At 48.7% G+C, this 12,469-nt stretch overlaps 1 protein-coding gene across 6 annotated transcripts in view; it reads right to left on the bottom strand.

The window, feature by feature from the left end:
- LOC130356321 (bridge-like lipid transfer protein family member 3A) overlaps nt 1–12,469 on the bottom strand; it is a 191,677-nt gene that overhangs the window by 123,701 nt on the left and 55,507 nt on the right. For 3 of the 6 annotated variants that reach the window (XM_056557651.1, XM_056557647.1, XM_056557650.1), the window contains 4 exons: nt 3,964–4,002; nt 1,517–1,608; nt 1,229–1,418; nt 1,014–1,151 (listed from right to left, as the gene is read on the bottom strand). In XM_056557651.1, coding sequence (XP_056413626.1) covers nt 1,014–1,151; nt 1,229–1,418; nt 1,517–1,608 — 420 coding nt within the window. In that variant the 5' untranslated portion in view covers nt 3,964–4,002. The remainder of the gene's footprint in view (nt 1–1,013; nt 1,152–1,228; nt 1,419–1,516; nt 1,609–3,963; nt 4,003–12,469) is intronic. The other 3 variants (XM_056557648.1, XM_056557652.1, XM_056557649.1) reach the window with 2 other exon arrangements.

Here is a 12,469-nt window from a genome sequence, read left to right as displayed (position 1 = left end):
CTCTACCCTGTATAATTGATGAACAGGGCATTGCTTCCAGCACTGGGCCTTGTACATCAATCAAGAAAGGCTAGGAAGGGGTGGAGCAGAGGAGGTATGCATGTTGCAGCTCAGCACGGCCACCACAACTTTTAAGCTTAGAGGAAAAACATAATGTTATAACTTTGCAAACAGCAATTACATAAGAGATAAGTATAATTTTTTTTATCTCTGCCGATGAAAGATGCCCTTTATCTTAGATTAGATGGAATTCACAATTTTTGAAATCCTGTCTAGGCTGCAGGCATTTAAAAAAAAATTAAAAACTCCACTTACCGCCCAACGTATCCTGCTCCCAGCCTATGCTGCGGTCCTCTTTCTGGTTGCTAGAGTCACTATGTCAGACAGCAGATTAGCTGAAAGTCTGTTGCAGCAATGTCCCACCTTGGCTAAGCAGCGTGACCTATTTGGGGAGATTTATGAAAACTTGTGCAGAGTAAAAGTGGAGCAGTAGCCCACAGCAACCAATCAGATCACTTCTTTCATTTTCAAATGGGCCTATGAAAAATTTAAGAAGCAATCTAATTGGTTGCTATGGGCAACTGCGCCACTTTTTCTCCCCACAAGTTTCATAAATCTCCCCAATTGAGGCCCAGTCCCGGTCGTACCTAAGTCATGTCAACCCCTGAAAATCAGGAAAATGACCGCAGCAGAGGCCAGAGGCAAGATACCGGGGCTCCAGGGGAGAGGTGGGAGGCAAGTCTAGGGTTTTTTAAATGCCAGCAGCCTGGGCAGGATTTTAAAATAGGACAAATTGTGGGATCAATTGTGTATATTTGTTATGAGATTTTAAAGATTTATGACGCCATCAAAAAGAAAAGCTGTCCTTGTTGTCCAACCTTGTTGCAACTGATCACAGCACAGCTTTCATTTCTGCTGTTGAAAAATTTATGCTGCACCATAATTCATAAGTGTTTTACTTTTAGACAGTTTTCATAAATCTTCCCTCTTATTTGTTTGTTATTTCTGCTTACTCTTCTTTTGAGGGCAACATTCAATTTTCCACCACTGGTAAGAAGACGTAGAGGAGTGCTGGGAACATCTTCACAACTTTCAGATGCATCAGCTTCAATGCGCAAGGTCTGCCAAGTCACTTGCTTAAATGTGAGAACCTGAACACAAACCACATTTAGATACAGCCTCTTATATTGCTCATTTTAATCTTGTATTTTTAAAAGCTTTTAGTTACCTCTCCTCTTTGTGGATGGGTAAGGCGGGTAAATCGTAAATCACTTTGTTGCCATGTTGGACTAACACTGTAACCTTGAAGCTGCCAAAGCTGTAGTGATGCGCGAAATGTTTGAGACTCAATCTTGATGATCACACAGCCAATCTCTAGTAACATGCCTTCTACCACTTTCTCTGCAAACCCATATTCACTAATACAAAAAAAGCAGAATTATAAAATTTAGTATCACAGTGCTAATCCCAACAAACTATATTAAATATAGCAAAAGAGTAGAAAAAGGCCTCTCACCTTTGTCCTGCTGCAAGTGCTATCGGAGACGGTCCATTGGGTGGTCGAGGATCTTCACAGGTTTTCATCTCAATTTCAACTTTATCAAGCATCTGCAAATTAAGCCATACCAGATCAGACATATAATAACCTTAGTGCAAAGTGTCTGAAGCACAAACAGCAGGGATGTGGAATTCCTATCGTCCGACACCCGGGACATGCATTTCCCGGCACCGGGCAGGTGAATTACTCCGGCCCTTAGCCCGGAGGGCCGGTGTGAGGTGAAAAAATCAAACCGGTGAAAACATCGGACCGCTCCTCCCCTTCGTCTCTCCGAAGTTTGCCGAAGCTACAGCGGGGAGGAGCGAGGGCAGAGCGGGGAGGAGTGAGGGCAGAGCCATGAGTTAGATTTTTTCACCGCACGTAGAGGGCAGAGCCATGGGTTTTATTTTTTTCACCGCACGTCTGCAGGAGATAATTAAGACACGTCCCCTCATCCCCCCTCTCGGAGGATGGAGAGCAAAGCGTGGCTTCTTGCTCCCCATGCAGACCTGCGTCCTCTGCCTTCGCTCCCCCCCAGCTCTAGCTTTGGAGAGCTGAGGGGAGGAGCGGTCGCACGTCTGCACGGGGCGCAAGTTTCACACCGCCGATAATAACTAGCCTGTGGCGTTCAGCAGTCTGTATGGAGCGGGCTCTGGACTCCTGCCTGGTCCATACTCTGCAGCCCCTGGCTGTTCTCAGTAGCCGGGGGCCGCCGCTAATAGACAGCATGCGGCGATCGCCGCGGCTGGCTATTAACCCTTTAGATTGCAGCTGTCAAAGCTGACAGTGGCTTCTAATGGGACATGCGTATGCTCCCTGGTGGGCTATTGGGGTGGATCACCCCCCCCGCAGCGCGATCGCAGGGGGGCGATCCACTATGGAGGTAGTCGCAGGGCATACCTCTGTTCCCTGCCGTCCCATGGCTCTGTCATTGATAGATCCTGGCTGGACCAGGCTTTATCAATGGATCACAGAGCACACAGATCAATGAGTTCAATAGAACTCTATTCATCTGTATGAGGAATCTAATGATTCCTCCTATAAGTTTAATAAAGTGTAAAAGAAAAAAAAAGTTTTAATAAAAGTAATAAAAAAAACACACATTAACCCTTCCATGTTAAAAGTTCAAATCACCCCCTTTTCCTATATAAAAACATGCAAACATAATAAAGATAAACATAATTGGTATTGCTTAGTGCGTAATTGTACGATCTATTAAAATATAACATTATATATACTGTACGGTTAACGTAAAAAAAAAGTACCAAACCATAGAATTGCAATTTTCAGAAAAAAAAAGTTAAAAAGTGATTAAAAAGTTAGATCAATACCAAAATGGTACCGATACAAAAAAAACTGATTATGGCGCACAAAATGAGCCCTCATACAGCCTGGTATGTGGAAAAAAAATTAAAGCTACAGGGGTAAAAAAAAATTACAAATTCAAAAAAGTTGAGAATTTTTTTTTAATTTGTAAAATATGACGTAAACTATAGAAATTTGGTATTGCTGTGATCAGGCGGCCTAAAGTATGAAACTAACATGTTATCTCAACCACAATGTAAATGGCGTAGAAAAAAAAACCCACCAAATATGCAAAATTATCTTCAGAGTGAGATGGGGAGGTGGCGCGACTAGAGGTGGGAGACGCCGCCATGCTGCGTGTGCTGCTACGGGAGCCTGTATAGTTCTGTCTCCCTTTCCGTGAGACCGTGCGCCCCATTGGTATCAGGAACTTGTCCATATATAGCAAGCCCCCTGAATAGTCGGCCAAAGGGGCTGTAGCCACGTATTTTGCGGGTAGATAGACCTTTGAAGCGGTATGCGGGGAAGGAGCTAGCTCTCCGCGCGTCTTCACTGCATGGCGCCGGAATCGGAAGTCTTTTATTTTTTATTATATTTATTTAATAAAAGTGTTTTTATTATTTTTTTTTACACTTTTTTTTATACTTCTTGTTTTTATACACTTATATTTATTTTATATTTCTTCACTTTATTTTATGCTTTGGAATACTTAGTATTCCAAAGCATTGCAGATATATGCTGCCTGCTAGTTTTACACTAGCAAGCAGCATATCAGGACGTGCCTCTGACAATAACTGGGGCAGACCTGGGGGTCCTTGTACCCCCTTGGCTGCCCAGGTAAGCAGCAGCATCTTTTACTATTTCAATTTCACTTCACCTAATACCGGTATATATTTCGGTTCGGAGAATATGTTATTGAAAAATTAAAAGATATCATTATAGTAGGTAGTTATGGCTATTACAGGGCAAGGAGGAAAAAACAAGAGCGTAAGAGCGAAAATTGGCTCGGACAAGTGGATCGTCACAAGGGACGAGTAGATTTTGCTCCATTTTAGTCCAGTGGACAAGTAGTTTTTTATAAAATTTCCACACCCCTGAACAGACATTCACAGATAACTTACCAAACAAATTGGATGCGTTTTCAGCTTTGTCCATTGTATCTGGCAGACATAAAGCAACATTTTATATTAGGGAGGGTAATATGAAGAAAGTTTAACATATAAATAATGTTGCATTATGGTATATACAATAAATATAGCTGTGCATCAGAAGTTAAGCCCTTAAAGGGGTATTCTGGCTTTGGACATCTTATCCCCTACCCAAAGGATAGATCCCAGCTGCGGGACCCCCGCGATCTCCGTGCAGCACCCAACTTGCTGTGACAGGCACTGCTCCATAGATGGAGACGTCACACCACACCCCTCCATTCAGGTCTATGGGAGGGGGCATGACGGAAACTTCTCAAAAAATATATTTTTGCAACAATATAGTTTTGCAACAATTGGAAGCTCTCTGTTTGGAAAGACATCAAATTATGCGTGCTCTCCCCAGCGCAGAGCGCCAAAAATGTCCTAACCCATTTTTTGGGGTGTTTTTTCTTCTTCTCTTTTCAGATCCGTGTATGCAGAGGATTACGGAGGATTCGGTGGACTGTGGTAATAAACAAGATTTTTTTTCTTTTAATAAAATGGCTATTTAGGGTTGTGGAGGAGTGTTTTTTAAAATAAAATGTTTTTTCCCCAACGTGTCGTGTTTTTTTTTAAATTGAATTTCCAGGCTTAGAAGTGGAAGCAGTCTTTGACAGAATGCATTACTAAGCTGGGGCTTAGAGTTAGCCCCAAAAAAAGCTAGCGCTAACCCCCAATTATTACCCCGGTACCCACCGGCCATAAAAGCCGGTACTAACAGGCCCGGATCATCAAAAATGGTGCTCCTGGGCCTAGTCGGTAACAGGCTAACGTTATTTAGGCTGGGGAGGGTCAGTAACAATGGTCCTCGGCCACCATGGTAACATCAGTTTGTTGCTGCTTGGTTGGAATCTGGCTGAAAATAAATAAATAAAATTAAATAAAGCGCATAGGTTTCCCCGTATTTTTAATCCCAGTCAGATACCAACCAAGTAGCAACAGCCTGACGTTACCAGGGTGGGTGAGGACCATTGCTACTGGCCCTCCCTAGCCTAAAAAACGCCAGCCTGTTACCACCTAGGCCCAGGAGTGCTATTTTTGACGCTCTGGGCCTGTTGGTACTGGCTCTTCCCGGAACTCCTGTGGCGGTGGGTAGCGGGGTAATTATTGGGGGTTAGCGATAGCTGTTTTTGGGGTTAACACTAAGCCCCGGGCTTAGTGATGGATTCCGTCTATATGACGGCCTCCACTACTAAGCCTGAAAACTCAATTAAAAAAAAAAACACGACACATTGGAAAAAGAGGATTTTTGTGTACTCACCATAAAATCTCTTTCTCATAGTCTTCATTGGGGGACACCTAACTGATGGGTATATACTCTTGCCACTAGGAGGCGCTGACATTAGGATAAAAAGTCGGCTCCTCCCTGGCAGGATATACCCGCCCACCTGCAGTGAGGTAATCAGTTTTGTCACAAAGCAGTAGGAGAAGCCAACAAGGAAATACGTCTGAAAGACCATAGAAAGGAATACCGGATAACAACCTAAGAACCGGAAAGAATAGTCCGGAAAAAAGATGAAGAAATGGGTGGGTGCGGTGTCCCCCAATGAAGACTACGAGAAAGATTTTACGGTGAGTACACAAAAATCCTCTTTTCTCGGTCGTTCTTCATTGGGGGACACCTAACTGATGGGACGTACCAAAACAGTCCCCTAGGGTGGCAAAAACAACCACCAGAGAAAAGGAATCATTCCTAAGACTGGACTCACGTGTCCACAATGCCCGCAAACTAGGCCCCCAGGCTGGAAACACTAGGCCCATAAATTGGAATCCTCGAAGAACACACGTCCAAGGAGATGGACTAGGACACCAAGGAAAAGGCCGTCCCTGTAGAGACCAAAGACACCTGGGTCACATAGAGAAACAAAATACCAAAGGAAAAAAGAAAGCTGGAAAACAAATGTGCACGAAAAATTCTCCGGGCGACAAACTTCCGTGAAGTAGTGAAAAAGTGCCGAACAGAAAAGACTGCCTCAAACTAATGGGATCGCAGAGGAGTATTGACAGGAACAGGCCACATGCCCAAAGCCTGAACCATCACCCAGGCCCGAGGAAACCGGAAGAGCCGCCGAAAAGGAAGGTACACCCCCGCATCCTAGGACAGAGTCCAAGCGAAAGAGACCAACCAGTCCTAGACCCCAGAGGTCTAAGCGGACCAGTGCACACTAAAGAAACATCCCGCCAGAATGGGAACAGAGGGAGAAACAAATAAGAACCCAGTTGGGAGTCTCAGGATCTATGCACAGGGAGGATGACTCCAGAAGACTTTGGTGTCCGTGCAGTACAACTGACGCTGACAAAAGGGAAGGAAAAAACACACCCCTACCAGGGAGATTGTACAAACTTCAACAGAGGAGAGAGCCAGACTGCGGGAGCAGCAGTAGCCAATCAAAAACAGAGAGGGAGCAAGGCTGTGATAGTGGACCGTAAGACCACAAGCCTAGACAGGGAAAAGGCTCTGTTGAATGCTTTCAGCAAAAAACAAGGGTCCCACCAGCTATTCCACCTGTACAGCAGGAAACGGCGAGACAAACATCGCGGCGGGAAAAAAAAAATTAAACAAAGTGGACGCTCCAGAGGAGGGAAAACAAGGGTGGTCAAGAGGAAAAAACTCAAGTACAGACCCCTGCCTAGCATACTGATCCCTGTACCCCCTGTGGAAGGAGAATTGGCAAAGTGCCCCAAGCACAGGAGGAGCCGGGAAATACTGCCCCACAGCATAGGACAAGCACTGGGAGGACAGGGCCCCCCAGTCCTGATGGCAACCTATCGCTGCCTGGAGAAGCCACTTGTGACCCAGGAGGGATCGGAGTTCTGTACAATGGGGCTGGCAAAAAACTACAAGATGTGTTGAGAGTCAACCCAGAAAGTGACGGATAGGTGCCTGAGCCACCCCGGACCGAAACCCCGGAAAATTCGTCTGGAGGCATAGGGAGGAGCTGAGCAGGCCCCATGTAGGAAAAAAGTGCTCAACCGCCGCAGAACTTGCGGAAACAAAATCACGAAAACCCAGAGGTACACCCCACCGAACAAGGGGAAGGTGGACTCCACACCTACAGGGTGGTCCTTTAGCATCTGTAGGAACACAGACATAAGTACCCCACAACAGCAGTGGATACCAAATCTGCGGACCCAAAGAAAACCGCAGATATCCACAAGATCAGCAGGAAGGGAGGTATGCCTCTAGCAGACCAACAGTGCAACCTAAGAAAAGAGAACAGAGTGATGCTGCTGTTGCTGAGAAACTCCCGGCACCTGTAGAAAAAAAGGAGATTTTTTAACACTTACCGTAAAATCTCTCTTTCTCAAAGGATCCATTGGGGGACACAGACCATGGGTGTATGCTGCTGTCTCTAGGAGGTATGACACTATGGCAACAAAAAAAGTCGGCTCCTCCCAGCAGGATATACCCGCCGCCAGGCATGAGCTAATCAGTTTTAGTACCAGAGCAATAGGAGAGGACCGACAGGAAAAAACACGAACTGTCCGAGAACCGGAAGAAAAGATATAACTGAACACACCCTCGGACAGAGAACCAAAGAGAAACCCAAAAGGGCGGGAGCTGGATCCTTCGAGAAAGATATTTTACGGTAAGTGTTAAAAAATCTCCTTTTCTCTATCGGCTCCATTGGGGGACACAGACCATGGGACGTTCCAAAGCCATCCCTTGGGTGGGCAGATAGTCAGGCAGACGGCTGTTCCACTGCCGCTTCCTGCACTTTACGGCCCAGACTAGCATCTGCCGATGCGAAGGTATGAACCCGGTAGAACCTTGAGAAAGTGTGCAAGGATGATCAAGTAGCCGCCTTGCAAATCTGCGAGGCAGAGGTTTTGTTCTGGAGAGCACAGGATGCACCAACAGAACGGGTAGAATGAGCCAAAACCCTGAAGGGAGGAATCTTCCCCCTACAGCGATAGACTTCCAAATTGGCAGACCGGATCCACCGAGAAATGGTGGCCTTGGAAGCAGGTTGTCCCTTACGATGACCTTCCGTAAGGACGAAAAAGGAATCGCACTGACGAAACGAAGAAGTGATAGAGAGGTAAGACCGAACAGCCCGAACCACATCCAGTTTGTGGAGTAAACACTCCTTAGGATGAGAAGGAGCGGGACCAAAAGGACGGAAGGACAAGGTCCTCATTGAGATGAAAGGCCGAAACGACCTTAGGCAAAAAGGAAGGGGAACGGCAGGAGAGAGCTGCCAATTCAGACACTCTCCGAATGGAGGTGATAGCAACAAGAAATGCCACTTTCCAAGAAAGGAGGCGCAGGGACACCTCCCTAAGGGGTTGAAAGGGTCACCTTGGAGGACGCCCAGAACCAGATTCAAGTCCCAAGGGGGAGAAGGCGACCGATAAGGAGGGGCAGTGTGCGCCACTCCTTGAAGGAAGGTCCGGACATGAGAATTAGAAGCCAGAGGACGCTGGAAAAGAATAGAAAGGGCCGAAACTTGACCCTTAAGGGAACCGAGAGACAACCCCAGTTCCAATCCCGACTGCAAGAAGGAGAGAAGATGGGGTACAGAAAAAGTAACAGGAGACAAGACCTGAGCTTCACACCAACGAAAATAAGACCGCCAGGTATGGTGGTAAATTGAGCATGGTGCAAATGACTTGGGAAGAGAAACCACGGGCCCTCAAAACCGCAGTCTCAACCGCCACGCCATCAAATGTAAATGCGACTGTAAATTTGGGTGGCAAAGAGGACACTGAGACAGGAGGTTCGGACGAAGTGGAAGGCGCAGCGGAGCGCCGTCCAGGAGCCTGACCACGTCGGCGTACCATGTCCTTCGGGCCAATCTGGAGCTACCAGTATGGTGGGAACGTCCTCCGCTTTGAGCTTCCTCAGAACCCTGGGAAGGAGCGGAAGGGGGGGGGGGGGAGACAGATAGCGCAGGGCAAACCTTGCCCAAGGAATCACTAGGGCATCCACGGCTAGAGCCAGGGGGTCCCGGGACTTTGACACAAATGGAAGAATCTTCCGATTGTTTCGGACATAAAGAGGTCCACGTCTGGAATGCCCCAGAGGTCGCAGATCTGCGCGAAGACCTCTGGATGTAGAGACCACTCGCCTGGGTCGGCTGAGGACCGGCTGAGGAAGTCCGCTTCCCAGTTGAGCACACCCGGAATGAGAATCGCTGAAATGGGCGGAACCTTGTTTTCCGCCCAGAGGAGAATCTTTGTCACCTCGGCCATGGCTGCCGAGCTGCGAGTGCCGCCTTGCCAATTGATGTAAGCTACGACCGTGGCGTTGTCCGACTGGACGCGGACAGGGCGGTTCTGAAGCAGGGACTCCCAATGAAGAAAACAAAGAAGAATCGCCCTCAGTTCCAAGATGTTTATCGGAAGAAGGGCTTCCCGGGGAGACCAGAGGCCTTGGACCGTCCAGTCCCTGAACACACCGCCCCAGCCCGACACACTGGCATCCGTTGTAACTACCTGCCAGTGGAGGGGAAGAAATGATCGCCCCTGAAGAAGAAGGGGGGAGCGGAGCCACCAGAGCAGAGACTGACTGATCTGACGAGGGAGAGCAATCTTGCGATCGAGAGACAGAGGAGATCTGTCCCATCAAGAAAGAATCGCCAGTTGAAGGGGACGGGAATGAAACTGGGCAAATGGTGCGGCCGCCATGGCCGCCACCATCCGACCCAAGACTTCCATGCAAATGCGGATGGAAACTGGGAACTGGGCCCGAAGGGAGCGGACTCCTGACAGGAGAGTCAGTCGTTTGTCCGGCGGAAGACAAATCCGGGCAGAGGCCATGTTGAATTGAAGTCCCAAGAAGATCAGAGACTGGGTGGGAGAGAGGACAGACTTGTCCCAGTTGACCATCCACCCAAAGCGATCCAGGGTCTGCAGAGTGAGATCCACATTCTCCAGAGTCTGGACTCTGGTGGGAGCCTTGATGAGAAGGTCGTCCAGGTAAGGGATCACTGAGACTCCTCTCGACCGCAACAGGGTTATCACTGGCACAAGGATCTTGGAGGACCGAGGAGCAGTGGCCAGACCAAAGGGGAGGGCTAAGAATTGAAAATGCCCCTCCGGAACCGCAAAGCAGAGGTATCGCTGATGGCCAGGAAATATTGGAACATGGAGGTAGGCAACCTACCAAGAAACTCCCCTTGTTCCATTGATGCCACTACCGAACTGAGAGATTCCATTCGGAAGTGGCGGATGAGAAGATGACGGTTGAGACGCTTGAGGTCCAGGATTGGCTGCACAGAACCGCCCTTCTTGGGGACCACAAAAAGATTGGAATAGAAACCCCGAAAACGTTCCCCTGGAGGAACTGGGACAAAAACTCCCTACCAAGAAACTCCCCTTCACTGCATGCGGAAGTGGGTTTGCGGTTGCCCGATTTGGCCGAAAAACGGGCGGAACGGTTCGTGTCCGAGACTTCCAAGACTGACGCGCCCGGAACAAGGGAGCCTTCTTGTCCCGCGAAGGCGCCTGCCCAGACCCCTTACTGGGGCCAAAGGTCCGAAAGGACCTGAAGGAAGAGGACTTCCTCTGGGAAATAGAGCGAGCCTTATTTTGAGGCAACAAGGAACTCTTACCCCCCGTCGCCTCAGAGATAATCTAGACAAGGCGCTTGCCAAAAAGACGGGTACCAGTAAAAGGAACCTCGGTGAGAGACCTTTTGGAGGCGGCATCCACATACCACGCCTTAAGCCACATGGAGCGGCGGAGGGCCGCTAGGAGACCCACATCAAAGGCAGCACAACGGGCTGACTGCATGGAAGCTGTGCACAGAAAGTCCCCAGCTTTAGAGCATTGGAGAACAAAAGCATATAGATCCTCTGGGGGGGATGCCGCCGGGATACCCTGAAGGAGTTTTGAGCACCACATTGATAGGGCCTGGGACACCCATGCAGAGGAGAAGGTGGGAAGCAGAGAAGAGCCTGCTGCTTCAGAGGCAAACTTCGCTAAGGACTCCACCTTCTTGTCAGTCGAGTCGTTGAAGGCAGCCGCATCTGCTAGCGGCAGTGTAGTAGCCTTAGAGAGGCGGGAAATTAGTGGATCCACCGAGGGAGGGGAAACCACCTTAGAGACAAGGTCCTTGGCGAATGGTAACGCTCTTGAACCTTCTTCATTCCCGGAAACCTCTTGTTTCCATGCAGATTCCAGAAGGGTGTCAAATTCAGAGTGAGAGCTGAACCTTTGAGGTGCTGGTTAATCACGATTAAAGGATACTTCAGAAGTCACGTCCGAAGATCCTGGGTCCTCTAAGTGAAAGGTGTCTCTTATGGCCGCAACCAATGAGTTCACTGTTTCAACTGTATCCGAGCGGTCCTCTGAGTCAGATGCAGATTCGGAAGCCTCATCCGCCAGTTCACCAGGAGAATGTGGACGAGTGGAGGCAGCCCTGGAGGGTGGTGATCCTGAACAAGTACGTGGCTCTGGCGAGGCAGAGCGGCGACTCCGGGAACGTCCTCTGGAGGAGCGACGTTTGTGACCAGAGGACAAGGGGGGGGGGGCGAGACCCACGGGGGGAGCGCCCACGTCTACCTGAAGACTCAATGGAAGAGTCAAAAGAAGCAACCCTAGTACGCTTGTGAGAGAGTGAGGCATGTGGAGAAGAGGAGCGGGACCCTCTAGAGGGTCGGCGCAGGGCAGACCTCTTCAAGGCAGACACCACCGAACGGGAGACTTGAGTCAAGTCAGCCATATACTGGGATAGGGATGAAACCCAGGCTGGAGGGGCGGCCGAATGCACGGGAACTGAAAGAGCATCCGGGGAGCCAGGGGGTCTGGGGGAGCAGTGGAGCAGGCAGAGCAAGTGGGTTCAGCAGAACCGGGCATTTTGGAAATACATTTCATACAGACAAAATAGGAGACTAGGAAAGGAGGGAGGAACAGTTCAGTGTCCCCTGTGGCAGCTGCTGTGAGGAAACTCCGCTAAATGTAGACAGAGAGGAGAAACAGACTAGCCAATAGCCAGAGAGGGGCTTGCCTGGAGCAGGTGGAGATAAAAAGGAAGGAGACAGGAGCGCTCCCTGTGAAGAACAGTAACAATAATAGATGGGCCCTAATAATCAAAGGACTCATCGGATCAAGTTGTGCTATCTGGAGGCACAACACTCATAAAGGTATGGTGGACATATCCTTTCGGCTGGTTGTGTGGATACCAAGATCAGGAGATCCACTCAGGACTGCAGCTGCACCCGCCATCACAGCAGCGTGGGATATGGAAGTAGGGGAATTTGAACCTATTCGGTACAGATGGTGGGAATATTTCAGCGCTGTCCACATCCGGTAAGTGTAAAATTCTTATTCTTTATTGTACATGTGACAAGAATTTTACACTTACCGGTTGTGGACAGCGCTGAAATATTCCCACCATCTGTACCGAATAGGTGCAAATTCCCCTACTGCCTGGAGCAGGGGCACTGTCTGATTGGCCCCTGTCAACTACATCGTGCACACAGCGCTGATTGTA

Source organism: Hyla sarda, chromosome 2, assembly GCF_029499605.1.
Source record: "Hyla sarda isolate aHylSar1 chromosome 2, aHylSar1.hap1, whole genome shotgun sequence".
Lineage (NCBI taxonomy): Eukaryota > Metazoa > Chordata > Amphibia > Anura > Hylidae > Hyla > Hyla sarda.
Note: the sequence above shows the minus strand (reverse complement) of the source record. Positions and strands in the feature narration are given on the sequence as shown.